At 38.6% G+C, this 27,259-nt stretch overlaps 7 protein-coding genes across 10 annotated transcripts in view; 3 read left to right on the top strand and 4 right to left on the bottom strand.

Annotated features, from left to right (window-relative positions):
• Positions 1-3,279, bottom strand: part of LOC129809843 (uncharacterized) — a 38,128-nt gene extending 34,849 nt beyond the window's left edge. The window contains exon 1 of the mRNA XM_055859968.1: positions 3,117-3,279. The gene's annotated coding sequence lies outside the window, so the exon portion shown is untranslated. The remainder of the gene's footprint in view (positions 1-3,116) is intronic.
• A 579-nt stretch (positions 3,280-3,858) lies between these two features.
• LOC129809844 (mitochondrial GTPase 1) lies at positions 3,859-4,883 on the bottom strand. The gene has a single exon (XM_055859970.1). It carries the CDS (start codon positions 4,848-4,850, stop codon positions 3,912-3,914), a length of 939 nt encoding a protein of 312 aa, XP_055715945.1. The 5' UTR covers positions 4,851-4,883; the 3' UTR covers positions 3,859-3,911.
• Positions 4,884-4,900: 17 nt separating this feature from the next.
• Positions 4,901-6,557, top strand: LOC129809846 (26S proteasome regulatory subunit 4). The gene is made up of 2 exons (XM_055859971.1): positions 4,901-4,971; positions 5,169-6,557. The coding sequence occupies exons 1-2, from the start codon at positions 4,969-4,971 to the stop codon at positions 6,483-6,485; spliced, it is 1,320 nt and encodes a 439-aa protein (XP_055715946.1). The 5' UTR covers positions 4,901-4,968; the 3' UTR covers positions 6,486-6,557.
• Positions 6,468-7,064, bottom strand: LOC129809848 (uncharacterized). Its single transcript, XM_055859973.1, has 2 exons — positions 6,984-7,064; positions 6,468-6,907 (listed from the first exon to the last, which is right to left on the bottom strand). Exons 1-2 carry the CDS (start codon positions 7,062-7,064, stop codon positions 6,545-6,547), a joined length of 444 nt encoding a protein of 147 aa, XP_055715948.1. The 3' UTR covers positions 6,468-6,544.
• Positions 7,065-7,135: 71 nt separating this feature from the next.
• LOC129809847 (probable DNA-directed RNA polymerase III subunit RPC6) lies at positions 7,136-8,113 on the top strand. The gene has a single exon (XM_055859972.1). The coding sequence runs from the start codon at positions 7,159-7,161 to the stop codon at positions 8,080-8,082; it is 924 nt and encodes a 307-aa protein (XP_055715947.1). The 5' UTR covers positions 7,136-7,158; the 3' UTR covers positions 8,083-8,113.
• Positions 8,114-10,843: 2,730 nt separating this feature from the next.
• On the top strand, positions 10,844-11,752 carry LOC129809849 (coiled-coil domain-containing protein 124). Its single transcript, XM_055859976.1, has 2 exons — positions 10,844-11,045; positions 11,120-11,752. The coding sequence occupies exons 1-2, from the start codon at positions 10,922-10,924 to the stop codon at positions 11,617-11,619; spliced, it is 624 nt and encodes a 207-aa protein (XP_055715951.1). The 5' UTR covers positions 10,844-10,921; the 3' UTR covers positions 11,620-11,752.
• A 6,048-nt stretch (positions 11,753-17,800) lies between these two features.
• Positions 17,801-27,259, bottom strand: part of LOC129809850 (uncharacterized) — a 75,708-nt gene continuing 66,249 nt past the window's right edge. For 2 of the 4 annotated variants that reach the window (XM_055859978.1, XM_055859977.1), the window contains exons 2-3: positions 23,190-25,772; positions 17,801-19,232 (exon numbers count right to left, since the gene is read on the bottom strand). In XM_055859978.1, coding sequence (XP_055715953.1) covers positions 18,055-19,232; positions 23,190-25,749 — 3,738 coding nt within the window. In that variant the 5' untranslated portion in view covers positions 25,750-25,772 and the 3' untranslated portion in view covers positions 17,801-18,054. The remainder of the gene's footprint in view (positions 19,233-23,189; positions 25,773-27,259) is intronic. The other 2 variants (XM_055859980.1, XM_055859979.1) reach the window with 2 other exon arrangements.

A 27,259-nucleotide genomic window follows, 5' to 3' on the forward strand; every position in this document is an offset into this window, starting at 1 on the left:
ATAGGTCAGATTCATTAAAGGAATATAGAAAAATTATGAAGTCTTCGAAGCCAGAGTGTGTGCGAAATCTGATAGCCTTTCCCAATATTTTCATCAGTTTGCCACTAATGCGGTCTTCAGACTAGAGGTTTAGCCTAGTTTCTGAAGTTTTCAGAATCCTAAATAGCGAACATTCTTATTGTCTTTTGAGAGCCTAATAAATCATTTATCTTTATTACCCCAATCGTAAGTCAGATTTTCCATAAAATCGTGATTGATAAGAAATTAGAACAGTTAAGCCATATGGCTAATACGGGCTTCAGACACGAGACTTATGCCCTAGACACACTTACGACTAAAGTCCAGAGACGATTAAGCTAGTTCATAGCCAAGTCAGTTTCTGACACACTACAAATGAGGATTAGCTAGTATCCACAAAACATAACTTCCGTGGGTTTTTTTTTGTAGATATTTCTACCGAAATGCACTAAAATTACTCTGAAAATCAAACTATTTGTAATATTATGTCTCAGTACACGTGAAATAATTATTGTTAATTACAATTATTTATGAGGTGGAAGCTAACTCGCGACTTAAGCCAATTAAGGCGATTCTAGTGTATCATTCTTATTGTTATACGGGTTATACGTGAATTGGAAAATAAATTTAAAAGTAGTTTCATTTTCAAAGTACTACTGTGCATTTCAGTAGAAATATCTGTATAAAAACCCATGGAAGTTATGTTTTGTGAGTGCCAGAAAATGTTAAGTCTCGTTTGTAGTGTGCCAGGAACTGACTTGGCTATAAACGATCTTAGTCATCTCTGAACTTTAGTCGTAAGTGTGTCCAGCACATTAGCCATATGACTTAACTGCTCTAATTTTTCAACAATCAAGATTTTTTGGAAAAATTTGACTTAGTATTGGATTATTAAAGACAAATGACCTATTACGCTCTGAAAGAGCAATAATATTGTTACGATTTTGGGGGTAGGGTAAAACCCTGCAACCCCCGCAACCACCCTCAATGGGACCACGACAACAGTGGACTGCGAAATGGGGTCCCAGGTCCAGAAAAACACTAATATTTCACATTGGGAATTTATTTAACTCACTTTCTTACATTTCTTACATTTCTTTTTAAGCCCCGGGGGCCTGATGGGCCACTTAGTATACCGGGGTAATCCTGGATTGTCCACGGACAAGCCGGGGCAGATCCCTCCCTTCTATTACTACCTTCGCGGTGTAATTCCAAGCACACCCCCCATGACACATTCTACACACTTATAGCTGCAATTGTATATGTGGTGCTCCCAAGAATTATAGCCTTAATCCAAAGAAAATTCACATTCCTGAGAACACCACACATAAAATCGCAACAATATTGATTCCTATTTAGGATTTTGAGGCCGTCGGGATCTGGGCTAACCCTCCAGTCTGAAGACCGCTTAAGCCGTAGGTCTGAAGCCCGTATAAGCCGTTTCTAGGCTTAAGCCCTAAGCCTGTCTAGAGCATTACCAAACTATCAACTGGTCTTCCAAATTTTCCTAGCTCGATATATATTTTTTCTGCTTCAAGAAAAAGTAATCTAAATTCAAATTATTAGGCATAGGAGTGCCAAACGCTTATACGGGGGCTTCAGACCTAAGGCTTAGCCATCTGGCTTAACTCCTTTCATTCCTTATCAGGCACGATTTTTTAGGAAATCGTTGTTTATGGCGCTGGCACACCTTTTGAATTTAATGAAATTCAATCGATTGAAATTTTACCACTTACTCTTTCAAACTGAAATCAGATAATAGCTGTCTCTTTTCTTTCAAATGGAAATTGCAATTTCAATTTCAATTTTAAATTTCATTTGGCAGAAAGAGACAACTATATCTGATTTCAGTTTGAAAGAGTGAGACGTAAAATTTCAATCGATTGAATTTCACTAAATTGAAAAGGTGTGCCAGCGCCATTAGAATTGGATATTAAGGGCAAATGATCCAATAGATTTTGAAAAATCAATAAAATTGCTTGTTATTTAGATTTTTAAGACCTTTCTGGAAATGGGCTAAACCTTCAGTCTTACGCCAGCATTAAAGGATTTGGGATTATTCTAAGCTAGGATTTATTTATTTCCAGCCCAAGTTATTCCCTCTGGAACAAAATCTTCTGGAATGAGGAGCCCCTGTAGCGATCAGGGGACATCCCAGTTCTGCTCTGAGGCATTGTATTTTTTTTATTTTGCTTTTTTCTCAGCTCAAGAATTAATTGTCGATCTGCTTACAAATATAGCAACTGCGAATTCAAACAGCCTTGGTGGAGAATATAATTACTGAACCACCCACTTGAATTTCGATTAATTTCTTGCATTGGACAACCATTTGGGAAGGTGCCTCTCCATGAGACGAATTGCAAATAGGAGCAAGAGCCGCCTCTGTTCGCCCTCCACAAGAGCGCACGGACGGTGACTCAGAGTCACCAAAATGAGAGAGAGCTGCCCCGGATCAATAATTGAATGGCACTTGCGTGGAGAGAGATTTTTCATGGCAAAATCCATGGCAAGGATTTTTTCCCCACATTTCTAGGAACACCGTAGCGCAGGCGTCCTCATCCGGAGACGCAGAATGTAGGGCGAGACATCGTCAGGAAGAGCCACCTTGCTGATGAAGTGGATGACTCTGCGAGATGCCCATGATTCCGAGAGTGAAATCATTTAACAGCGCATTGCATGCCAGACAATTGCTATCGGAATTGCTGGGTAATTGCACAAGATCAGTCAGTGAAGCATTCATAGAGTTCCTGCATATTTGATCTCAACCAGCGACACTTTGATTTAAAAGCACAAAAAAGAAGTGCAGAAAAAAGTCTCAATTTTCTACTTTCCCGCATTAAATGACGCCTTGGAGGCAGCAAAAATACAATCAATTTCTCTTTCCCCTTCGACTCATTTATTATTCCCCCCTTTGTAAATGTTATTTTCAGTATTCCTGCCTAATTGTTTATTTGATCAGAAGACATTCTGAGATTTTGCTGTAGGTGTTATAAAATCAAAGGAAATTCCTTGGCTGTTTCTTGTTTCTCAAAAGCGCGAGCGAAAAAAACGTCTTTGGGATATTGGGAGCAAAGTTTTCAGGCATAAATTGTACTTACAGAACAAGCGGAAACTGCCTAAATTCTACTCGTCGTCGAAGACGATAACTCTGTCTGTCTTTTTCACTATCACTTTATCATTAATTTACTCAATTTATCCAATAAATTCAATAAATCTATCGCTTCATTGAAGAACACGAAAAATTGCAACAAAAAAAAGTGCCAACTGAGGTGTCAAAATTGACATTTCGAACATTTTCGAAAATGCGAGTGTGAGCCGCAAAGGCGATTTCGAAAATTTTACCCCCATCCTGATACATTCACCACTTCGTCCGTCAATTCACCACATAAACAAGCCGCTTTGCAGGACGAAGTTATCAGTTTTACTTGAGATCTCATCCTGAAATGGCTCGTGGAAGGAAGAAGAATAAGATTGAAGAGGTTGACAAGCCCCGGGGCTTTGACCGTGGCCTGGAGTTTGAGAATATTGTGGGTTCCCACAGCAGCGCAACCGGAGAATTGTACTTCCTGGTGAAGTGGAAGGATTGCACAGAACTGGACCTGATGACATCGCAGGAACTGAACGAGAGGATCCCTGAGAGTATGATCAAGTACTATGAGACACACAGTCAAATCATGAAGGCGTTCAAAAGTCATGTGAAGCTAGATAACAGAGCCAGGGGATTGATGACGCTCAAAGGGAAGCAGAAGGACAAGGACGATTTCACAGTAGAGGTCAAAGTTGATCAATCCGGAGAAGAAACCAGCAAATTCACAATGAATGTCAGCAAACAGGAAAATCTGTAGTGTATTGAGTAATTTTATTCCTAATAAAAAGTGCAAAAAAAAGATTCTCTACAATTTGTCTAACATCTTGGGTCCAAATTCTCCTTTCCTGAATGCTTTTAGCAGGTAATGGGCAGCAGTTTCAATGTCCGGCCGGATGCTGATCTCCCCCATCACTGTCTTGACTTTCAGGGATTTATTGAGCATTTTAGCTCCGGCAGTTAAAACTTCAATGATGTTATCGGAAGGCTTCTCTAGTCCCATGAATTCCACGTAACGGAAATCCTCTTCGAGATTGAAGCGGAACAGGAGGTAGTCTGCTATGACCACAGGACCCACCAAGTGATCCTGCAGACAGCCACAAAGAGCCAACTTGAGTCCAGTCTCATTGTTCCCAATCTTTGGCGTCAGGATTCCCGGGGTATCGAGGACGAAAATTGGCGGGTTGGCAGATATTTTGATGCGATTGAGGACAGTTCTTGTGATTCCCGGAACAGCACCAACAGCAGAAGCGGATTTCTTGTGCAGATGTTTATTCCGCAAAATGTTCACCAGAGACGATTTGCCCACATTCGGCACCCCAATTATCATAATACAGAACTCACCAAGTTCCGATCTATGGTATCTGTTGGAGTTGACAATGAGCTTCTTGGCCAGCGGAAGCAATTTCCTCACACCTTCGCACTGCTGATCCTTGCAATTTGTAAACAAAACATGCTCACAGTCATCGGAATCCTTAATTCTCTCCACGATCTTTGAGGCACTGCCACGGGGTATCAAGTCCTTCTTGTTCATCACTAGAATATGCGGCTTTACTCCCCGAATTGTGTACCGGAAGTCTTCATTGCGGCCTGAAAGTGGAATCCTAGCATCGTGAATCTCAATCACGCAGTCAACGGATTTTAGTTTCTGCTGCATCTGCCTCAGACCCTTGCCCATGTGTCCTGGAAACCAATGCAGAGTATCCTTTCGGATGAGTGGAAATGCCTGCCGGAAAGCCTGAGCCATTTCCGTTCTTTTTTCTTCAAACTAACCTCACTTTTTTATTTTAAAATGCGAAAGTTGTCACCTTGACGTCTAGTTGTTGTGAAAAAGTGAATAAGCAGAATTTTCATCTCCGATAAAAATGGTAATATTCTGGGGTTTTCCTCAGTTTTCTTTTACATTCCTAGTGTAATTTTGTAGAGAATAAACTAAAGATTGGTTTGTGATAAAAATTCCATGTAAAATTCATTGAGATAGTGGAGAAATGGAGTGTTTTCAGTGTATAACCTCAAAGATGACTTGGAATTTTGAGGAATGTCTCTTTGTTTTTTGGGATTCCAGGGTCAAAACCAGTCAGGAGCTGGTGGAGGTGGCGATAAGAAGGATGATAAGGATAAAAAGAAGAAGTACGAACCCCCAATTCCCACAAGAGTGGGCAAGAAGAAGCGCAAGGCAAAGGGGCCAGATGCAGCAATGAAACTGCCCCAGGTGACTCCACACACTCGTTGTCGCCTGAAATTGCTGAAGTTGGAGCGGATAAAGGATTACCTGCTGATGGAGGAGGAATTCATTCGCAATCAGGAGAGACTGAAGCCACAGGATGAGAAGAATGAGGAGGAACGCTCGAAGGTCGATGATCTCCGGGGAACGCCAATGTCCGTGGGCACTCTGGAGGAAATTATCGATGATAATCATGCAATTGTGTCCACATCTGTTGGCAGTGAGCACTACGTGAGCATTTTGTCCTTCGTGGACAAGGATCAGCTGGAACCAGGATGCTCAGTGCTGCTGAATCACAAGGTTCATGCCGTTGTGGGGGTCTTGAGCGATGACACAGATCCCATGGTGACAGTGATGAAGCTGGAGAAGGCTCCCCAGGAGACCTATGCTGATATCGGTGGTCTGGATACGCAAATTCAGGAGATTAAGGAATCTGTTGAACTTCCACTGACTCATCCGGAATACTACGAAGAGATGGGCATTAAGCCACCCAAAGGTGTTATCCTCTATGGACCACCAGGAACAGGGAAAACTCTCCTGGCCAAGGCTGTGGCCAATCAGACGTCTGCCACTTTCCTGCGTGTCGTCGGATCAGAGCTGATCCAGAAGTACCTGGGAGATGGTCCCAAATTGGTCAGGGAACTCTTCCGGGTGGCCGAAGAGCATGCTCCATCCATTGTCTTCATCGATGAGATTGATGCCGTGGGCACAAAGCGGTACGATTCGAATTCCGGAGGCGAGAGGGAAATCCAGAGAACGATGCTGGAACTCCTCAATCAACTGGATGGTTTCGATTCGCGTGGGGACGTGAAGGTCATCATGGCGACCAATAGGATTGAAACACTCGATCCTGCCCTCATTCGTCCGGGTCGTATTGACCGGAAGATTGAATTTCCGCTTCCGGATGAGAAGACAAAGAGGCGCATCTTCAACATTCACACCTCGCGCATGACCCTGGCTGAAGATGTCAATCTCAATGAGCTGATTATGGCCAAGGATGATCTCTCTGGAGCTGACATCAAGGCCATTTGCACTGAGGCTGGCCTCATGGCGCTCCGGGAGCGAAGAATGAAAGTAACTAATGAGGATTTCAAAAAGTCCAAGGAGAGTGTGCTCTACAGGAAGAAGGAAGGCACCCCAGAAGGACTGTATCTCTAATTATATTTTGCTTATAAACATCAAATTATAATCAGCTTGATTTTCTTACACAATAAAAATCATTTCCCTGGATCTGGCCTGAGATCTCTGAGATCCCTGAATTTTTCTTCTATCCTCTTGTGGATTTTTTCCGTGTGATTGGCATTGAGTTCCTGCAATTCCCCCAAGTTCTTTTCCAACAGAGTAGGGTCCAGGCAGATCTGACAGTGGCCCAGGTGAGGATTCTTCAGCAGAAAGTCGCCGGATGACGAACTGCTTCCGACATCTTCCTTTTCTTTCTCCTTTTTCTGCTCCTTTTCCCACGCCAATGCCTTGTATTTCCCCACCAAGAAAGCATGGTGGAATCCATCCCGGAAACCAGCATCAAATCCCTCCTGGAACTTCTGCTCCCTCCCATCGGAAATCCCATCTTTGTAGCCGCTCTGCAATTAAACAGTTGGTAGCATTGACACTTCGACACGCGTTTGTTTTGCCTATTTCCTCCGATTTTTCACTTACTTTGTGATGAATACTGGTTATTTTATTGAATTCCTGCGCAGACACTTCTAAATCATCCTCTTGAGAATCAATCTGAGTCATAATCACTGCAATTTATCCAATTTTTGGACCAAAAAACCAAGAAAAACAATACACAACCTCCGGAAGACTTTTTCAACTTTCAACAGTTGGCAACATGGCTTCAAATTCCGCGGGAAATTCAACGACTTCCGAAGCGGAAGTCAATGCAGCCCTGCAAAAAGTGATAGAGTTGGCTCATGAAAAATCCGGAACACTATCCAATACTGATTTGGTGGAATCCTTCCCGGAGATGACTCCAGCTGTGCGTGTGGATGTGATTAATCGGATGCTGCAGCAGGGGCAGATGGAAGTGCTAAAGAAAGGCAACCAACTGGTGTACAGGCTCAAAGATCCTAAAAAGCAAGCCGCGGCGCCCAAAGGGGCAGACAATGAGGAAAAAATCGTATACAGCATCATCGAGGAGGGTGGAAATAAGGGTATCTGGATCAGGGACATTCGGGTGAAGAGCAATTTGATCATGACGCAGCTGAACAAAATCCTCAAGAGTCTGGAGAATAAGAAGCTCATCAAGGCGGTTAAATCTGTGAATGCCAGCAAGAAGAAAGTGTACATGCTGTACAATCTCGATCCGGACAGATCTGTCACAGGAGGAGCTTGGTACCAGGATCAGGACTTTGAGTCAGAGTTCGTGGATGTGCTCAATCAGCAGTGTCTGAGATATCTCCAAATGCGCAGCGAGAGTGCAGCTCAGGACAAAGAAGGACCTCTTCTGGCCAAGCAAAAGTCCCTCTGTTCCGTGGGCGATGTTCACCAATTCATCTCGGATCTGGGCATCAGCAAAGTGAATTTGGATGAGGAGGATCTCGAGACAATCCTCAAAACTGTCGTTTATGATGGAAAAGCTGAAAGAATTGTCCAAATGGACGGATCTTCCCTCTACAGAGCCATTGTTCCAGCACTTCCGCCACCTGGACTTGTTCAGATGCCCTGTGGCATCTGCCCTGTCATCTCCAATTGCTCTACTTGTGGCCTGGTGACCCCCAAAACTTGCCAGTATATGTCCGAGTGGCTCAATTAATTACTGAAATATAATATTTATTCAAAAATAATTAGAAAATTGTTAATTTACGTTTGGGTCCACTCTTGAGCTCTCTACCTCCGAGTCTGCTCATGGATAGCTCATAAGGAACGATAGAAACTCTTCTGATTTCTACAAAGCGGTTTCAACTTCCCTGAAGTTAGTCGTAATCCATTCAAAAAAATGTTATTGTCTCGGCTCGCCCGAAAAACTATCACCCGAAAAATGGTGAGTGTCTTGGCTAACACAATAGGCCTATTACCTGAAAAAAGTTTCTCCTTTGGCTACGGTGGAGTAGGAGGAGTAACCACTTATCGCCATTTAAGGAAAAAGATGGATTCATTTTATTATAACTTTTTAATCCTTCATACAAGATAACTCAAATTTGACATAAAACTACTTACATGTATTGGCTCTAGATTTGTGAAAACAATACTCTTAGAATTTAATGCTGGACTACTTAAAAAACTGATTTTTATTAACAATGCAAAAATAACCACTTTTCGCCAGTTTTGTAACCACTTCTCGCCACCCACTTGAAAAGGTCCAAACTCGATTATTTTAATCGTAAATCCAAAAAGAATAATAATTATTTTTCGACTCTATATGAAGCGATTATCTTTGCCGCTCGTTTATTTCACAAATCGCGAAAAATAGCGATTTCAATATAAGTGGCGAAAAGTGGGGCACTGGCGAGAAGTTGTGATTCCCACCCTATTTGTCACTAATCACAGCGAAACTGCCTTGAAGTAAGCCGGATCCAACCGCAAAAAGGTTGTTGTTTCGGCTCACCCGAAAACCTATTATCAGAAAAATGGAGATATTGCGTTGGCTAAAACAATAGGCCTATCAACCAGTATGGTTGCTACTTTTTCTATCTGTCGGTAATCACAGCGACACTGCCTTGAAGTGAGACAAAATCCATTAGAAAAAAGGTTGTTGTCTTACTGACCCGAAAGGTAATAACTCGAAAAATGGTGTGAGTCTTGGCTTACCTAAAAGGCGTACTCCATGGAAAGTAGTGGGTGTCTTTAGCAATTGAATAGGCCTTTTCATTATTTTTCAATAGAAAAAAAAACACAATGAAACACCGAAATGTTACCAAATTGTATTTTATTCCATTTAGCATTCTTTGAAAATTATGCTTTTATCTTCACTAGCATTTTTTTTTTTAATTTTAGGACGCTTGTGTTTTAGAATTGAAAATCGAACCGGAAAGAAATTAAATTTAACGGTAAGTGTATGGTTTTTATCATTTGTTTCTTAATTTCCTTTTAGTTCAATCTCTTTTTTTATTTTATTTGGTCAGAAAGGTCAGAAATCACTTTCTCGCTGACCCCATCGACACCCGAAAATTCTCGGTCGCTGATCTCAGCTACTGACCCGAAAAAATGTTGTTGTCTTGGCTATCTGTCGGTGATCACAACGACGCGCCAAAAGAAATTTATTTCAACTTAATAAATTCTTCTACTCGGAATTAACATTTAAAAAATTCTTTTGATAAAAAAATCATTTCTCCATTTGTTCTGAGCAACGCTGGAAAAATTTTAATCGCTGATATGAGCGACAGTCAAAAAATGTCGATCGTTGATCTTATCGAAATGACTAGTAGAGGAATTCTGTAATTTTCGTGGCATTGTCACGCGTGAGTTCGAAACCTGACAATGTCATTCGAGCTTTTTTTGTCATATCATGAATTCGAAAATGCAATTAATTGAATTTTTAATGAAATCCCTTTACTTGATGATTTTATGAAAATTTGGTTGATTTGTTTAACAAAATTCATTGTCATTTGAATTGCCAGAAATCTAAATGTGACTTCTGACAATATCACGTGAGCTGAAGGCAATGTCACGGCTACAGAATCGCACTTTCGAAAAACCTCTCCTAAGATTCGAACCCAATTCGAGGGGTAACTCATTTCGGGGAACTCGAGCCAATCTGGCTGGGGAACCCATACATATTTTTCAGGAAACCCGGGGAACCCACACATTTTTTGGGAACCCGAGCCAATCTGATTGATTATGAATTACCCCTTGACCCAATTTGCCATATGGCATTGCCAGAGCGACAGAATTCCCCTCCAGAAAAACGGTTTCTATCTTTGTTAACTGTCGTCACTAATCACAACGACGCGCCACGCGCCTAAAAACAATTATTTCAACTACAAAAATTCTCTAATGCTTTTTCTACACAAAATCTATTAGAAATAATTCTTTATCAAGAAAAACCTTATTTATTTATCAATTTTCCTTCACTTAAGTGCGTTTACTTTTTTTAATTGATAAAAAAATCAAAAAAGGTTGCTGCCGAAAAGAGGTTGCTGCCTTGGCTATCTGCGCGGTTCCAAAATGACGCACTTGAAAAAATTATTTCAATTGAATAAATTATACCGATAAATAAATAAATAATTCTTTTAATTAATAACTCCTATGAGAGGTCTCCCGGATGTTTCAGAATCTTCAGCATCAGGCTCCTCAGGACATCAAAGACGAATCTTTTTAATAATTTTACCAGGACAGTGCATTCCTTTCGCGAGCAGATTTTTATTTTATATATTGCGTGAAACTCTTTAGTCTTCAAATGTTATTATATTATTATTTATTTTAAGTGATTTTTGAACAAAAAAACGGGAGAGCTTTTTTGGACAAACTGTTTTTTACAGTGTATAAAAAGCTTACGGAAGCCAGAAGTTGTAAATTTCTTCATGAAAGGTAGATTTCAGTCACCTCTATTTGTCTCTTTCTCTCTCATGGAAAATTTAGAAAACAATCAGTGACGTCACGGATTGGCTGTCATTGGGTTCTGTGCAATTTGTCTGGGGGATTTTGTGAGGAAAATGCCGAAGAAAATGGGAGAAAACACAAAGGCCGTGGAGGCCAGAGAGCGGAAGTTGCAGGCGAAGAAGGCGCTCAATGAGAAAATCGCCAAGGAGAAAGAGGATGCCCTCTGGCAGGATGATGGTGAGTTTCTAACCTCAAAGCTTTGTTTACATTCAACAAAGACAATGGATATTCATCCTGGGTAAAATTTGCAGACAAAAACCTTGCCAAGAAGAAGCAACGAAAGGAGGAGGAAGAGAGAAAAAGGGCTGAGCAACTGAAGAAGAAGCAGGAGGCCAAGCTACTCCTGGAGCAGGAAATGAGTTCGATTAAGACGACGGGGAAACCTTCAATTCAGAAGATCACCCGAGCTCAGATCCAGAAGGAAGTGGAAACGAGAAACAAGAATATCGAAGCTATCAATAAACCTGCCAAACCGAAAAATGAACTGCTGGAGGAGAACCTCAATCGAGTGGATCTGGAAAGTACTGTGGCCACAAATGTTGACGAAGCTATTGCTGCTCTAAGTTTCAAGGATGACGCTGTCGATAAGCATCCGGAAAAACGAATGAAGGCTGCTTTTAAGGCGTTCGAGGAGGAAAATATGACGAGAATTAAACTGGAGAATCCAACACTGAAGCTGTCCCAGTGGAAGCAACTTCTGTTTAAGGAATGGACCCGCTCTCCTCAAAATCCCATGAATAAACCACAGTAGAATGTACTTGAAATTCTTGTTCTCAATCCTCGATTTTTATTATTTATCAAAATGGTCATAAATTATTTCTTTCATTTTTCTTTTTGGATTCACTGATTCCAAATTCTGATTAAACTAATGAATTAAAAATGGATGCAAAAACCTTTTTCTTATGCAGATTTTCCATGTTTAACTTGCTTTGGAGCTGAACCTTCTTCAGTCCTTGCAATTGTTCTAGTTTCAACTTAAGATCGATCCATATTTCGCCATTAGTAACAAAACGATGCATCATACACTCAGTCCCGGCATTATGAACTTCGGGATTTATGTACCTGACGGAATTATGCACATACAAATTACTCAGCAACGATAGAGTTCCCTCCCGGCCGGCTATCTACTATGTACAAACTTAGTATAAACTGAGTATAATACTTAGTACGAAACTAGTATGCCCATATAAAATACATAGTAGATTTTGTATGAAATGTCCCAAATACTCATCATTAGTGTGCGTGAGTCGACATTTATACTGAGTATATACTGAGTACATTTACTTAGTATTTACTTGATTTTCCTCATTAATTTTCAACAAATTTTCCGTGTATTTTTCTAATTTTTATACTAAGTATTTTTCGTGTATTGGTACTGAGGTGGTACCTAGTATTTTTCGGTTATTTATACTAAGTAAAAACTATATATTTTTTTTATTTTCTATAAATATTTATTATCTGAACTTTTTTTTAAAATACATTTTTTACCAAGTATCCATAGTAGAGTAAACCTTGTAGACGTCATTATAGAGGACTTCCGGTAACTGATCTGCGTGTAATGGTAGTTCCGGGAATGTAACAAGCCTGGCAGATCTGGCAGAAACGTGATGCGTCTCAGCAAAGAATCTCGATCTTTTAATATTCTGGAAAAAAATGTAAACAAACAGGACGATAACGTACAAATTTTCAAGTTTAATTTAAAATTACTATGCGCAAGAAAATGATAAAGATGGGAAATTTTCAACAGATTCTGAAATATATCTCTGTATATCACTTATAACAAATACCGAACCCTGTCTAACGCACAGCCTACACTTGTTTCACAGAAGGATCTTTCAACAGAGATTATCAAGAATACGACATTTGTTTTCCGTCTTAATCCCTATCATCAAGATGCTTAACTGAACGCGAAAGCTAAGTACATTGGATTCGAATGGGTTCCGGAACGAACCTCAAGAAGCTTGAACACTTTTTTTTTCACTAAAAATGACATATCTTTTTTTTTCCTCAAATTTGTTCCCGAAAACTACCGCGCACACTTATCTCCAGATTGTTTTTGTGAAATGGAACTGAGAGGCGTCCCTTTTGATTGAATTAACTGAAAATAATTAATAAATTAAGGAAAACTTACCCTTTTCCACTGAGCGACGCAAATCTTTCACCATCAGACACGTCACAACTTTGTCAACTAGAGAGAAAATGGTCGACGGGCACACCAACACAGCAAGGTTGTGTAGTTGTAGGGACTTTAAACCAGAAATACAAAGTTTATACTCGATATATTCCGGGCACTTCTTCAACATAGTATTTTTTGCGTAGAGATACAACGTATTACTTGACTATATATTTAAATTTGTATACCCGTCAAATCATTGCTCTACCTGCCGATTTTACTCTGAGGTTTTTTGAATTTTAACGGTATATTCTAGTACATTCAGAGAAAATCTGCAGATTCTCGGCAGAATTTCTCCCTAGAAAATTTGCATAACCTCCATTACTTCACAAAAATATTGTTGATTTATGAAGAAACTGTAGAAGTTATAAAGAAAATTGTATGCTCTGCTTAACAAGCATTACCGAGTACACATTTTAGATAAGTAAAAAAACTGCGAGCAAAAATACTAATTTCTTAAAAATCACCAATCGAATGATACAAAAACACGAAATTTTGGTCGACACTCTGTTTAAAGTTTTCACTTCACTATTCTCTACTTAGAACACGGCGTCGCAGAATTCTTTATTTTATATAAACACCGTGATATTACTAAGAATAACTCTATAGAATTTTGCAATCTTCAGTGAAAAATTTTTCCATCTCTTCTGACACATCTTGTCTGGAAAGTCTGGAATGTAGAAAAAATCTACAGAATATCTACAGAAATTCATCAGAGATTCGTCATAAATCTGCCGAAATATTCTGACGAATTTTGTCCCAAGCCCAAATAAAATTCGTAAGAATATCTACAGAATTTATCTGCAGATATTCTGTAGAGGTGTAGATTTTCTCTACAGAAATCTTAAAGATATCTGCAGATATTATTTGACGGGTATACATATAAAGTATGGAAATTAGTACTTTCCTCACATAAATACGCTGTATAAGAGCTTAAATTTCCCGCCTTATAGCAATAATTGCTCTGCTGAGGCAACCCTAAATATTCGAGACGCAATGTCTCCTTTCTAGGCCAGCGCCTCTGGTGATGGAGGAGACGAATGTATTAGTTTAGTCGATCGTACGATCTCAGTGAGTACGGACGGGAGTTCGTCTTGAGTCGTACAAGTGAAAGGACATAGTGCGGCGGAGAGCTCGCTACAGTCTGGAGCCCATACCAGTCGATTGCATAAGCAGGTCACCTCCTAAGTATATTAGATTTAAGAGTAGATATTGCTTGCCCCCTATATGTTGATGAATTTCTTTTAAAAAGTTGAATCTTTTTGCTCTGACTACTTTTATTCCACGCGAAATTCGTTCTATGGCCGATTTATTCAAAAGAAATTGCCTGCGGGTATGCAAATTTTCTCGGTGCATAAAGCCATTTCGCGCGTTTTTTCGATCCCGAAAATATGCATAATCCTGGAACATCAGAAGTTCGCAAGACCATCGCTAAGGGCGCTATTATTGAAAATAAAATTTTTCAATTTAAATTAAATAATTCAAAAATTCCATTGTGCATCGGGCTCAAATTTTAGTATGTTGTATCCGCAGATTATACCTATCAAACAACAAAAAAATACACTCAGTCTCGGGATTATGCACATTTTCGGGACCGAAAAAACGCGCGAAATGTCATTATGCATCGAGAAAATTTACCATACTCCCAGGAGATTTTTTTGAATACATCGGCCATATAGAACGAATTTCGCGCGGAATAAAAGTAGATTCGACGAAAAGATTCGACTGTTTAAAAGAAATGCATTAACAAACAATATTTTTGGACAGAATTCTTCAATAAATTGTCAGAATATTTAAAAATTTTACCTTAATAAAAGAAATTAAAGTTTTATTCTGAAAAATAAGCTTAGTGTCTTCAAATTTCCCGCACCACAGAATAGTATACATTCAGGCGTATTCGAAAAATTATTTCATAAATTGACTCCCAATCCTCCCTATGGTAGGCAAACATACATAATTGTATGTGCATAATTCCGTCAGGTGCATAATCCCAAAGTACATAATCCCGGGACTGAGTGTACTTAAGTTACTCGATAACCCCTGACCTGACCCGAGCTTTAAGGGGTCAAAGTTCGAAAAATGACCAGCCTATATCTCCGGTTCTAATTAACATTTTCACCTAAATTTTGTTTTTTTGGTTTCGTCTCGATGAGCACTTTTATATGCAAGTTCAAAAAGTCAAAATTAGGCGAATTAGGTGGCGTTGCGACAGCATCAAAATTCAAACTTATTTTCCTGAAAAACGCTGCGCATTTTGATCAAATTTTAGAATGTTGTAGTGTACAAAAAATGGCGTGGGTTTGCTGTGGTTAAAATAGAACCGGAGATTATGAGCGGTCCAAGTTCACGAAATTCAAATCGCCATATCTCCTATTTAACCGATTTTGACGATTAGGGCCCACAAATTTAAGGTCTGGCAAAGCGCTATAATTTTTCAGAACATTTGAACTTTGTAGGACTAACGCTAAGGGCGCCACAGTTTAAAAACCAATTTTCATATTACATAAACTTAATTATCTCGACTCTTGATCAGGGCCTCGGTGTTCTGTTCGTTTTATACGGAGCAGGGCCTCGGTGTTCTGTTCGTTTTATACGGAGCAGGGCCTCGGTGTTCTGTTCGTTTTATATGGAGCTAAATGAAGCTCTTCCTAAATTCTGATTTGTGGCGGTAGCAGGCTCTTGATCAATTGATTTTTGATGACTTTTTCTGTCATCGAATAATAAAATTACAAATATTTAGGTAAAATGTAGGTTGTTGTGGAATCGAGGTTATGTTTACGCCCTAGACACACTTACGACTTAAGCCGGGAGACGACTTAGTGGAAAATGATGGAAATGTAGTTTAATCATTATTTCGAATATAATTACACTAAGCCGTCTCTCGGCTAATCCTCAAGTCTGTCGAGGCCCTCAGCCTAACCTCGAAAAAAATCCAAATACAGTAGACTCTTCGATATCCAGCACTTCGATATCCGGGTGACAGCTGCCAAACACTGGCGGTTGATATATTCAAAATTATTTTCACTAAACATGAAGTTTGTCCAGAGTGAATTAAAGTATTATTAACATTGTATCGAAGTTTTTAATACATAATTGTGATAAAAAATGAAACATAAGCACACCATGAAGAAAATTCTCTTTTTCTTTGTCAGACAGAAAATAAATTCACACAGCACAAAATAGAAAAACCGTTGATCATTCAAAAAACCTAAATGTCATTTTGTCCCCCAGTCAGCCGGATATCGAAGAGTCTACTGTACACACTTTCGAATTTGAAAAAATGACAAACAATAAACTTTTGAGGTTAGTATTTAATGCATTTCAAATTTATTTGGCTTTACATAAGTTTTTTTCGTGGCTATTTATCAAAAAATTCTCTATGCCGTATTCTGTCACACAAAATATCTAATGAAAATTGAGGTTTATCTTATCATAACCTAAAACTTTTTGAATTAATCTATTTACCAAATAGGAAAATGATGCCCAACTAACCCCTCATTTTTTCAATTTAAAGTTTATTTGTGGAATTTTCTCCTTCGTTTTATTCTTCTCCTTCTAGGTTATGTCATCTGAATTTGAACATAACCTAATTTTGCAACTTAACCCTTTAAGGACGATATTGGGTCACTGGTGACTTATTAGAAATTGTTATCAAATCGTTACTTTATCTAGAAAGATCGATAATTTAGGGAAAATTACCGGGAAAAATCCTGGAAATGCTGTGGATTACCTGTGAACTAAAGATATGTATAATTGCTCAAATTCTCAAAATCGTGAAAATTTTAGCGGGAAACATTTCACATTTTCAGAAACTGAAAGTTTCGCTTTGCTGTAGCTTCTACCCTAGACACACTTACGACTTAAGCCGAGAGATGACTTAGTGGAAAATGATGGAAATGAAGTTTATCCATTGTCGAATATAATTGCGCTAAGCCGTCTCTCGGCTAATCCTCAGGTCTGTCAAGCACATTCTCAAAGTTTAACCTTAAATTTAAAGATTTAGAAACACTTCAACTTCTTAAATTTAAACCTTTTAAATGTTAAACATAAATGTTTTTACTACTCCATTTTTTAACCCTTTAAGGACGATTGGAACACCGGTGTCCCATAAAGAAAATAATTTTTCCTGGCTACCTAAAGTTATTGTTTTCCTATCTCTGTACATAATTATAAAGTAGAAGGTTGAAGGAATCTAGAATATTTTTTGCAAGTTTCTAATTATTTACTATGTAGTAAATATTTAAGCTAAAAAATGGCAGATTTTTAAATTCTCAAATTCATAATTGATTTTATTTATTTTTTATTCTTCCAATTTTTTTAAGCAAAACATTTTTGACAATAAAAACTACAATATACTCATACGTAATATTTTTCATTAAAGCGAAAAATTATCATTCTTTGCTATAGTCAGAAAAATTACTTAAATTTTTGGGCTATTTTTGTCCCTATCGTTCATAGGAGCACAAAATACACCAAATCAGACTTTGTTGGACTTTCCAAGGTTAGATGTAAGACTTATCATTGATTAAGTTTCTCAGTTTAATTTTTATTGTTGATTTTCAGTCCGTAAAGTGTCTCGTCGTTAAAGGGTTAAATAATTGCTGGAACGATTAGAAAAACATTTTGCAGCTACTTAAATGAGCATTTCTTTTCAATGAAGGACCTCCCTAGATTTCTCGATGTCCTTAAAGGGTTAATCTTAATAATCTAAAAAAAAATCCCCACAATTTTCAATTCTCTCTGCTGACTCGCTATTCGATTTTCTTTTTTTTCTTTGCTTTCTTTTTATTTTTCTTTTAAATAAATTATTACAAGAAATCAGTCTGAGTTCGCAATATTATTCGTGGAGAGATGCCAAAATTCCCATTTCTGAGAATCATTAATCTCTCTCTCATCAATTTGTTCGCAACGGATGATTTTCAATGTTAAAATTATTGAAATAAATTAAATTGTTTTCTTTTTTCTTACGAATAAGTTCTTTCCCTAAAAAAATACTCCAACTCCTGCCTCTATTTATCTCTTGTCTGTGGTAGTTGTGTCCACGTCCATGTTGTCCTCGTCAAATGACTCACCATCTTCCTCATCGTCATCCATGCTGCCAAAGAGGGCATCCAGGGTCTGTTCGAAACTGCTCATTTCTGACTTGATTGGAGGCTCCTCTGTTCTTGGGCTCTCCTCCGTGGTCGAAGCAGAAGTCTCTCGGATCTCAGTACTCGATTGTTGGATATTTTGCGAGTGATGCGGATCTGAGGGATAGATAGGCTTGAAACCACTGAGATATTCTGGCTGGAAGGCATCGGCATCGAATCTCTTCGTCACCAGTTCAGCCGAATTGAATTCTGTCTCGTTGATATCTACATCAGCTCGGTCGATTTTGTTGTTGGTGGTGTCTGGAAATGATGGGGGAGGCCCTGAAAAGATGGTTTTCTGGGTGGTGCCCACAATAGACCAACCTCTATAGGGATCCGTAACGGTGCCAAGGTTGATGCTGGGGAAGAATGGAGCCTGGAAATCCTGCTCGTAGTGTTCATCTCTCACTGGGAATTCACTCTCGTCCCGCGTGAAAGATGCCTCTGTCTGGGTATCCCGGATCTCCGACACAATGGGATGATGATGTCCGTAGTTGGGCATCGGGAACTGATCCACAGGGCGTCTGTAGTGGTTGGGCTCTGTGGGAGTGTAAGCTATGGCTATGGGTCGGTCAGTGACTCGAGTGAGGGTGCTGGAGATTTTTTGCTCCACCGGAGGCCCAAGGGGTTCCTCACCAATATTGTACACGCTGTGCGGTTGCTCCTCCACCTTCTTCAGCGTTGTCGAAACCTTCCCCATCTCCACAGACTTGGGATCGGGCTGCTCCATGAAGTAAGGGAAATGAGTCTTTGGTGGTTTGGGAATGGCATGGAGTTTGTGTTTAGCACTCAGAATTGGCTCCTGCTCGTGATGAATGATAGTAAATGGGGTATTCTGATATTCTCCGCCAGTATGGGATATTGATCCAATTTCCGACGGAGGCAATGGCAGCTGATCTCCCCTCTGGCCAATTACAATGGGATCTTCTGTATCTGAGCCAGATTTAATTGGATACACCACGTAGACGGGACTCTTTTCGCTTCCACCGAGCTTTACGCCATGCTGAGGCTGGCCAACGTTTATCGCCGCAGTCACATTCTGAGCTTGGCTATTTCCAGATCCTGCAAGAGGAAAATGATTCATTTAACAGTCCTTCTGGCCAAGGAATATGTTCTGAATCTTTGTACAAAATTTATTGTCTAGGGTTCCTTTAAATTTATTCCGTTAATTATGTTTATTAAAGATCCTTCAATTTACTCCCAGTAGCATTTTCTTACCAAGTTAGAAACATTAGTTAGGAAAACGTAATTTTCACGTTATTAATTCTTAAAAAGAGCGAGGAGAAAACGACTTGGGGGGGGGACTTCACGATATCCAATAAAAAATATAAATAAAACTAAAAATAATTCAAGTACATCTTCATTCACAAAAAGCGATTTAACTAGTATAAAATGTATTTTGTTAAGTCTTATGGGCTTTCTAAAACGCTCAAAATCATTCAAATTGGATTAAAAATTCATTTTCCAAAGAAATGTTGTACAAAATCTAATGTTAGAATTTAAAACTGGATTTATGGGAGGCCTTCGGGGAAACTTTTGCTCAACTTTTCTCAAATAAAGCTACAATATCGTCTTAAAAGGGCCTTTAGGGAGTCGCTAGAGCTTTCAGGTCTGTCTTAAAGGTCTTAAAATAACCAAATCAGTTTAGGATTGGTTTTTTAACCGATTTTTTTTTTTGAAATTAAATTTTGCAGAAAAGCTTCTGAGAATCTACTATAAAAAAGCAATTTCAATTAAATTTTTAATCATATTTTCCGGAATTTTCTTCAAGAAGAGGGCTTCTTGGTATCTTTAGCGAGCTTTCAGCTTATGAAATCCATCAGGTTCATCAAAACTGAGTTTAAATTACACTTTTAAAACATAAGATTTTTCTTTCTATTAGAAAATGTTTTAGAAGAGAATTTGAGACCACAAAATTCATATTGAAAATAGTGAACCTTAAAGAGAAAGCTTGTTAAAAAAAAAACTTCCAAAGGATGTATCAATAGAAAAATAAAGTTATTTTTTATTCTTTTTGCTTTAAACAAAAAATAAATCTAATATTGTCTCTTTGAAAAAAAGAAGAAAAGTGGTTTATCAGACATTAGAACCATTTAAAAATTTAAAATCAACAAAGTCGGATTAAAATAAGATTCAAGAAAGTCTACTCACAGATCCATGAAAACGTTTTCATACCTTTGTATAAAATTGTTATGATCATCAAAATCATCATCACGCCTAAACTCCAAACGGTTAGAGATAGAGATTTGGAACTTCGGGGGGGGGGGGGGCATTAGTCGCCCCTGGAACCACTAATTCACCACATGTTTCTTGGAATTTCTCAAAAACGTGTCGTACAATTTTTAAAATTTTTAGATATGTTTTAGATTTTGAAAATACCTAGGCAGACATTTCGTCCTTATATTAAAATACTGTAAAATCATTTTCTTATTACTAATGGTGTTTTTCAAGGTCAAAGTTAAAAAATTGAAAGGTTAATGCCTAACGCACGATAAGTTTTGTTTTGTAAACATCGTGTCAACATTTCTATGAGAGTGAGTGAGATCTAGATCTAGTCATCTCGCTCACTCTCATAAGAAATTTTGAAAACATTTACAAACAAAAATTATTGTGCGCTGGGCATAAGGATTATTATTATGAAAACAAACTCGCAAGGAGCCTCCGATAGGACGAACTTTTCAATAGCGACCTGTGCTACGTTTTTAGAACAAGCTGAGTCAGCAGAGTTACCGAGACTGAATGATTTTAGTACGAGAGGCTCCGGTCCCGTTAAAAGACGTTGCAGCCACCTAAGAAAGTAAGTAAAGGTTAAAAAGGCTCTAGAGAGCGTATTTCTCATCCGAATGGGCTTATATTTGGATTCGTTGGAAAGGTCTTGGAATTTCTGAGAAGTCTCTCCTGGTTTTAATCGGCTCTGACGGATAATGAACCGGTTGTTCATAACCACCAACTCATTTTTATCCAAAATGAATTTTATTACTGCTGATGTGTATTTGGGGTAACGTTTTGCTTTTGATTGATTTATAAATTGGTTCAAATCAGTTGTGAACCGATTATGAACTGATAAGTAATTTTTGTCCGAAAATCAATTTTATTACCCTTAAACTTATTTTGTGGGATCTTTTGAGTGATTTATCGGTTTGAAGTTTGAATCGGTTGTGAATCGTTAAGTGGTGCAGCAGTACTTTTGAGCATAGCATCTAAATCAAGAGTTCGAGTACTCCGCAAATCCTGGAACGATTTGCCTCTCCTTTAGCGTTACATTTTGTTACAATCGTTTTCATAAACTCTTTCATAATAATCTCCCATGATTTCTATGCAAATTTTCTTTGGCTTAAACTCGCAATCTCGAAATTCCCCACGATGCTAGTGACCATACGTGTTAGATTCAATTGGAAAACACTTTAAATCGTTTGTTGTTCTTTTCAAGAAAATGTAAGTACATTAGAAAAGTCTTTAGTAAGTTAGCTTACGTTAGGTTATCGTAAGTCAGCTTACCTCTCTAGGTCTAGTATGTTTTTTTTTTTTAAGAAAAATAAAGTTTTATTACGATAATACAATTCCTCTTTTCTAATCTAAACATTTTCGAAAGCATAAGTCTTTCTGCTTATTTCACTCATTATGATAAACACTTTTTGTCATATTTTGCTACTTGGGATGGAATGAAACTTTCTGTGTACATTTTTCTCAAAAAATAATTTTCTTTGGCAAATTTTCAATGATTAATAAAACAAATTAGAAGACAAGAATTCTTGTGAGCTTCTTTGGTATAGTTTTATTCAAAAATTAAGCATTTTAATATTACTTCTTGAATGTGCTTTATTTAGGGTAAATGTCCGAATTCAAAACCATTTCCAGACGCTTTAACTTTGATAGAAGATTCAACACATTAGGTTCATATTTTTTTCTGCAGAGAATTACATAAATTTGCTCCTTGACTCTTCTAGAATGTTACTGTTTAGTGAAAATTTTTTAGATATAATTTGAAAACTTCTTAAATACAAGAAAAATACGCGAGTGTAAAATGCTTCTATTGGAAACAAATTAATCCAAATGGAGATAAGGGAATGTTTCTAATTGGAGATAAACAGTGTAATTGAAACCGCGACGAAAGGCTTCCAAAACCTTGTTGAGTTGCTCTTGAGTGTAGGATATGTTCTTATTCATGGTCTTTTCTCCTTTCTCATCTAAAACAAAAAAAATCTCTCCAAAAAAATCATATTTCCGGGGTTTCCTATTAAAGCATTTTCAGACACTTCAGAAAAACCCTTTTTGTTCACGAAATATGTAATTATTTCATTTGAAAACTTCACGTACCGTTAACAATAAAGATTAGTACTTAATTTAACTAAAATTAGCCAGAAATATGACATAAATGTTAAAAAAAAAACGAATAAACAACAGTCACTTTATTGTGTTATTCATTGTAAAATATGGTTGATCGATGAAAAATTCAATGGTGAAAAGGTACACTTTTAAATTTTCTGAGAAATTAACAAATTCAAATTTGTGAATATGAATGGATTTTTGCTTTACTTGGAGCAAAATTAACTAAATAATGAAACTGAGGTACAGAAAATGTATAAATATAATAATATAGTACTGTATTTATCGTGAAAACAGTCACGTTTCCATTTGGAGTAGCGAAAAATTTCCATTTGGAGCAGGTTTTGAAATAGCTTAATTTACCCTATCTCTTTTATCTGGGAAGATATTGATTTATGAAATTTTTGATTTGTTACTCTTTACCCCAATCTACCCTACTCTTTAAACTTCCCAAATAAAAGCTCGGTTTGATAATTTTTCAAAAAAAAAAAATTAATAAAAAACAATTAAACTTTGGATTTGCGAGTACTTTCTGAGCACTTTCTGAGCAAGAAAAAAATCGAAAAACGATTTTCTTAGGGCAGGGACTATGACAGGGCGCAAGGAGTATCTCATATTGATAAACCCTTGTCAATTCTCCGAGAAACAGAGTAAAAATGGTAATGAGAGCGTTACCCCTTGGCAGGGCCTTACCTTGCAATAGCTTCTTGGTCTGCATCATTTGCAGTGTGACCACGGGTTCTAGTTTTGGCTTCTCCTGATCATTCCTCTCCATCAGCTTAGACCTTGGGGGTAGCTTGTAGAAGTTGTCGTTCTCATAGGGAGGCGGGGGTGGGGGAGGCATTGCCCCACGTGGAGGTGCCGGCGGTGGCATTGCATCCGGAGCCACGGGGAAACCATCGATAAACTTTCGCGGTGGCAGGGACTGAGCATAGAGGCGATCAGGTCCAGGGATGGAGCCTTGTGGCATTCTTGGTGGTGGTAGTCGATAGATCCTCCTATTGGGTTCACTGTGATTGAAATCAATGGGCCTCACTCCAGGAGCAATCTTCGAGGTGAAGTGATTGGGCAGGGGAGTTCTTCTGATTGGGAATGAGGGTGGTGGTGGTGGTACTGGATGGTGAATTCCAATGTCCTGGGGACGTCTGGGTCCATTGAGCGGAGAGACTCTCTGAACTCCGACTTCCTTGTTGTACGGATGCCCATGGGACACTTTGGCATTAGGTCGGAATTGTGGAAGAATATTTGGCAGAGGCCTGTCCAGAATTGGCCGATGGGCAGGAGGAATGGCCTTGCGATGGCTATCGTGGCCATAGAGGAAATGTGGTGGAGGATGTGGCCTGTTGAAGCCCATATATTGGTTATTCTGAAGAGTATTGGGTCTCTGCTGGTGTTGGTGCTGTACTGGTGCTCCTTCGAGGGGTGGTGTGAGATTCTCGGGCAGTGAAGGTGCTTTCTGCTGCTGGAAATCATTTTCACTGGGCTGCTGGATGGGTTCATCGCTGCCAAAGACAATTCTCGTGCCAACTTGTTTCGAGTCAAAATTAGATCCCAATTCTGCATTGACTGTGGCCACGGGGAGCTTCTCATTTGGCGGGAAAACCACAATTTGGTGATGGGGCAGGGCTACTGGTGCTGAATGTCCATTGGGAATTGTGATTTCATTGTTGTAAGTCCCTGTGATTACTGGTGCATTCTCGAAGGCTTCCATTTGCTGATCTGTGGCACTGGGAAACCGAACACTGGTACTCTTGTACTCATGGGGCTTGATCTGAATGCTGGGCATTGTGGTGAATCCATGTGGACGTTGGGAATTTCCTTCGAAAATTGGTGCTTGCTCAGCACTTCCCACAAAGACTCCACCTCCATGGGATTCTCCCACAGCCTGCTGACTACCCAGGACGAATGATGCTGAGTTCTGGTCAGGAGAGATGACAATATTATTCATGCTGGACACCGGTTGATAGGGCATGACATTGAGATTGGGCCTCTGGACTTCGTACTTAACGTAGTCATCATGCTGGAATTGGGCTCCTCCGGAATTCTTTATTTGGGTGATTTGGTGATCTTTGACTCTCTCACTACTGTTTTCTTGCTGAATGGCATTGGAATCTGTGGCAATTTCCTCATCAATCTCATCTTCTTCGTCTTCCGAGAAGGAATTGAAGAGATCAGACAGAGTCATGGGTTTTTTCTCGGTATTCAGGGATGCCTCGGAATTGGCAGGGAAGCGAATGGGAATGGACACGGGAGTTGATGGTGAAGGACTAGAAGTAGAAGATTTGACTGGAGTTGTTGTTGTTGTGGAAGGAGGAACTGGACTTGTTGATCGATGGAGTTCCACTGTGGATTTTTTGAACTCTGTGGATTTTTTCTGGGTCTCCTCAAAGGTTGGCTTTGGAGTGTACTCATATTTAATAGGACCCCTAGTAGGCCTGGTAGGTCTTGTGGCATAGGTTGGGGTTGCAGTTGTGGGATAGGTCCTCCTGGATGGCGGAGTAGTTAGAGTTGTAGAAGATGTACTCTGGGATGGTCTTCTCCGGAAGGCAGTGGTTGATGTGGTGGTGGAAGTGGTTTCAGTTCTTGGAGTAGAAGTGGTCGTGGTGCTGGAGGATGTTGAGGGAGTCGTGGATGGTGTTGTAGTGATCGTGGTGGATGTTGTTGGTCTCTCAGTTGACCTAATTGTCGAAGTGAAAGGTTTCGTGCTGCTGAATAATTTTGTTGTCGTGGTCTGTTTCTGTGAACTTGTGTAGTATTTTGGACTGGATGTCGTGCTGGTTGTGTAATTTTTATGATTGCTCACGTAGTTTTTATTATTTCCCTGATACTTGAGATTGGCATATGATGATGATACCAGTGGATAGACGGATTTTGCACTTGAATATTTCACTGGAAGATTGAGAAAATCATGAAAATTTGGTGTGATTTCATTTGGGCCAGGCGGATGAATATCTGTGGCTTTTTCTTTATTCCCATCCGCCACATTACTGATGAAATTTTCCAATCCAGCGGACTTCTTCGAGCTAAAATCCAATTTGCCAGAGATGGGATCCTTATCCACATAAAATGGCTTTCCTTCATTGAAAATGTGCTTTGGCAAAATAAAACTGGGAATTAAATCATCATCCTCATATGATGTCTCCATAGCCAGACTATCGCTGACCGTTGTGGATTCAACATCTGCGCTCACGAGAAAGTAGTTGATGATAAAAGACAAGACAATTGCCTTCCATAGTGTTGTCAAATGAGGCATCTTTTAGCTCTGGAGGCTCAAGTCTGCAAAAACAAAATAGACAGAGAAGAGAAAAAAATAAAATCAAACCAAGAATTATAACTCTCTTCACTGCTAAAAGATTGCAATTAAAATGCATTACAAAAATATTGTTACTGGAAAGTAGATCGTTCTATATCCAGCAACGATTCACATTTTACTTTAGATTGACGCTTTATAAATTTTTAAATTGTTCTATTCAGTGAGAAAATGCAGTGATTTCACAACTATGCTTATATATTGGCCACATTCAACAATAGCAGAATCTCTCAGTTCATATAAAACTAATCCAATGCCATTCATGTCTTCAGGCTGCAATTTACAGACTTGTGATAGTATTATACTTTTCAAGAATTCCGCATAGGGGGAGGCTTTGATCGTTCGCACATACGCTACCTTCAGACACTTCATATTTCTCCCATATTCCTTTATGAATCTCACATATGGCTATATATTGTAATAGCTAACCTTAAATCCCATCTTTCCTGAAAAAATTGAGAGTCTAATCCTTTTTTCCTAGTTTCAGGAAACAAAAAATAAAAACAGGTCCAAAACTGTAATTTTGCTGTGCAATATTTCATACGATTGTGCAGAATTAATATCACTTTTCTGAAAAACTACTATCACAAAGGGTAGAAGGGTTATTAGGAATCAGATTTATGTAAAAACCTTTTAGGCTGAACAGGCACTTTTTGTGGGTGGAACAAAATTCACAAACTTGACTCAGATTCATCGATCGCACATAGAAGACTGCTTCTTTCAGATATTTTCCAGGAAACTTCATTTTAGATACGATCCCTCATATTCACATCAATTGTAATCTACCGATTTGATCCACCACTAAAAAAGAAAACTTAAAAATCGTAAAGTTGATAAACAAGAAGTAATTTGACTCAAATAGGTTGCAGTTGAGTAATTATTAAGCAATTTTGCATTTCTTTGATATAAAAATATTTTTCAAGCTTGCACAAACTGAATGTGCAATGAAAGAATCACATCTGCAATAAGCTCATACAGTTTACAACTGGTTTTTTGACAATCTTTGACATAACCTCACTATTGTGTTGTTTTGCATGACAAAGAAAAGAAATTGTCCGTGAGAAGCTGTTTTGTGAAAATTTTAGCTTGTTCACCTGCTGAAGCTCAATATCTGTGCTAAATCCCGATTCCTGCAGCTGCAGGAACAGAGAAATCTTCAATGATGCGCATTCAAACGTTTTTGTGCATATCCGGCTCCGTGGAGGAATGGTGGAATCTTGTGTGGTCTTCTCGCTTGCAGAGTTTTAGTCAATTTTTAGCTTTAAAAACTTATTGATTCGTGTAAATTTGGTGATATTTGGACTTTTTAAGAAAGTATTCATCAGATTTAACCGTTTCGGGAGTGAAATTCTCGTAGAACCAATCAAAAAAATGGTTTTTAATGTCAATAAAACATCTCTCAGAAAAGTTCCAAAAAAGTGATATTAAAATGTTTTATTCTATATAAAAATGG

Source organism: Phlebotomus papatasi, chromosome 1, assembly GCF_024763615.1.
Source record: "Phlebotomus papatasi isolate M1 chromosome 1, Ppap_2.1, whole genome shotgun sequence".
Classification (NCBI taxonomy): domain Eukaryota; kingdom Metazoa; phylum Arthropoda; class Insecta; order Diptera; family Psychodidae; genus Phlebotomus; species Phlebotomus papatasi.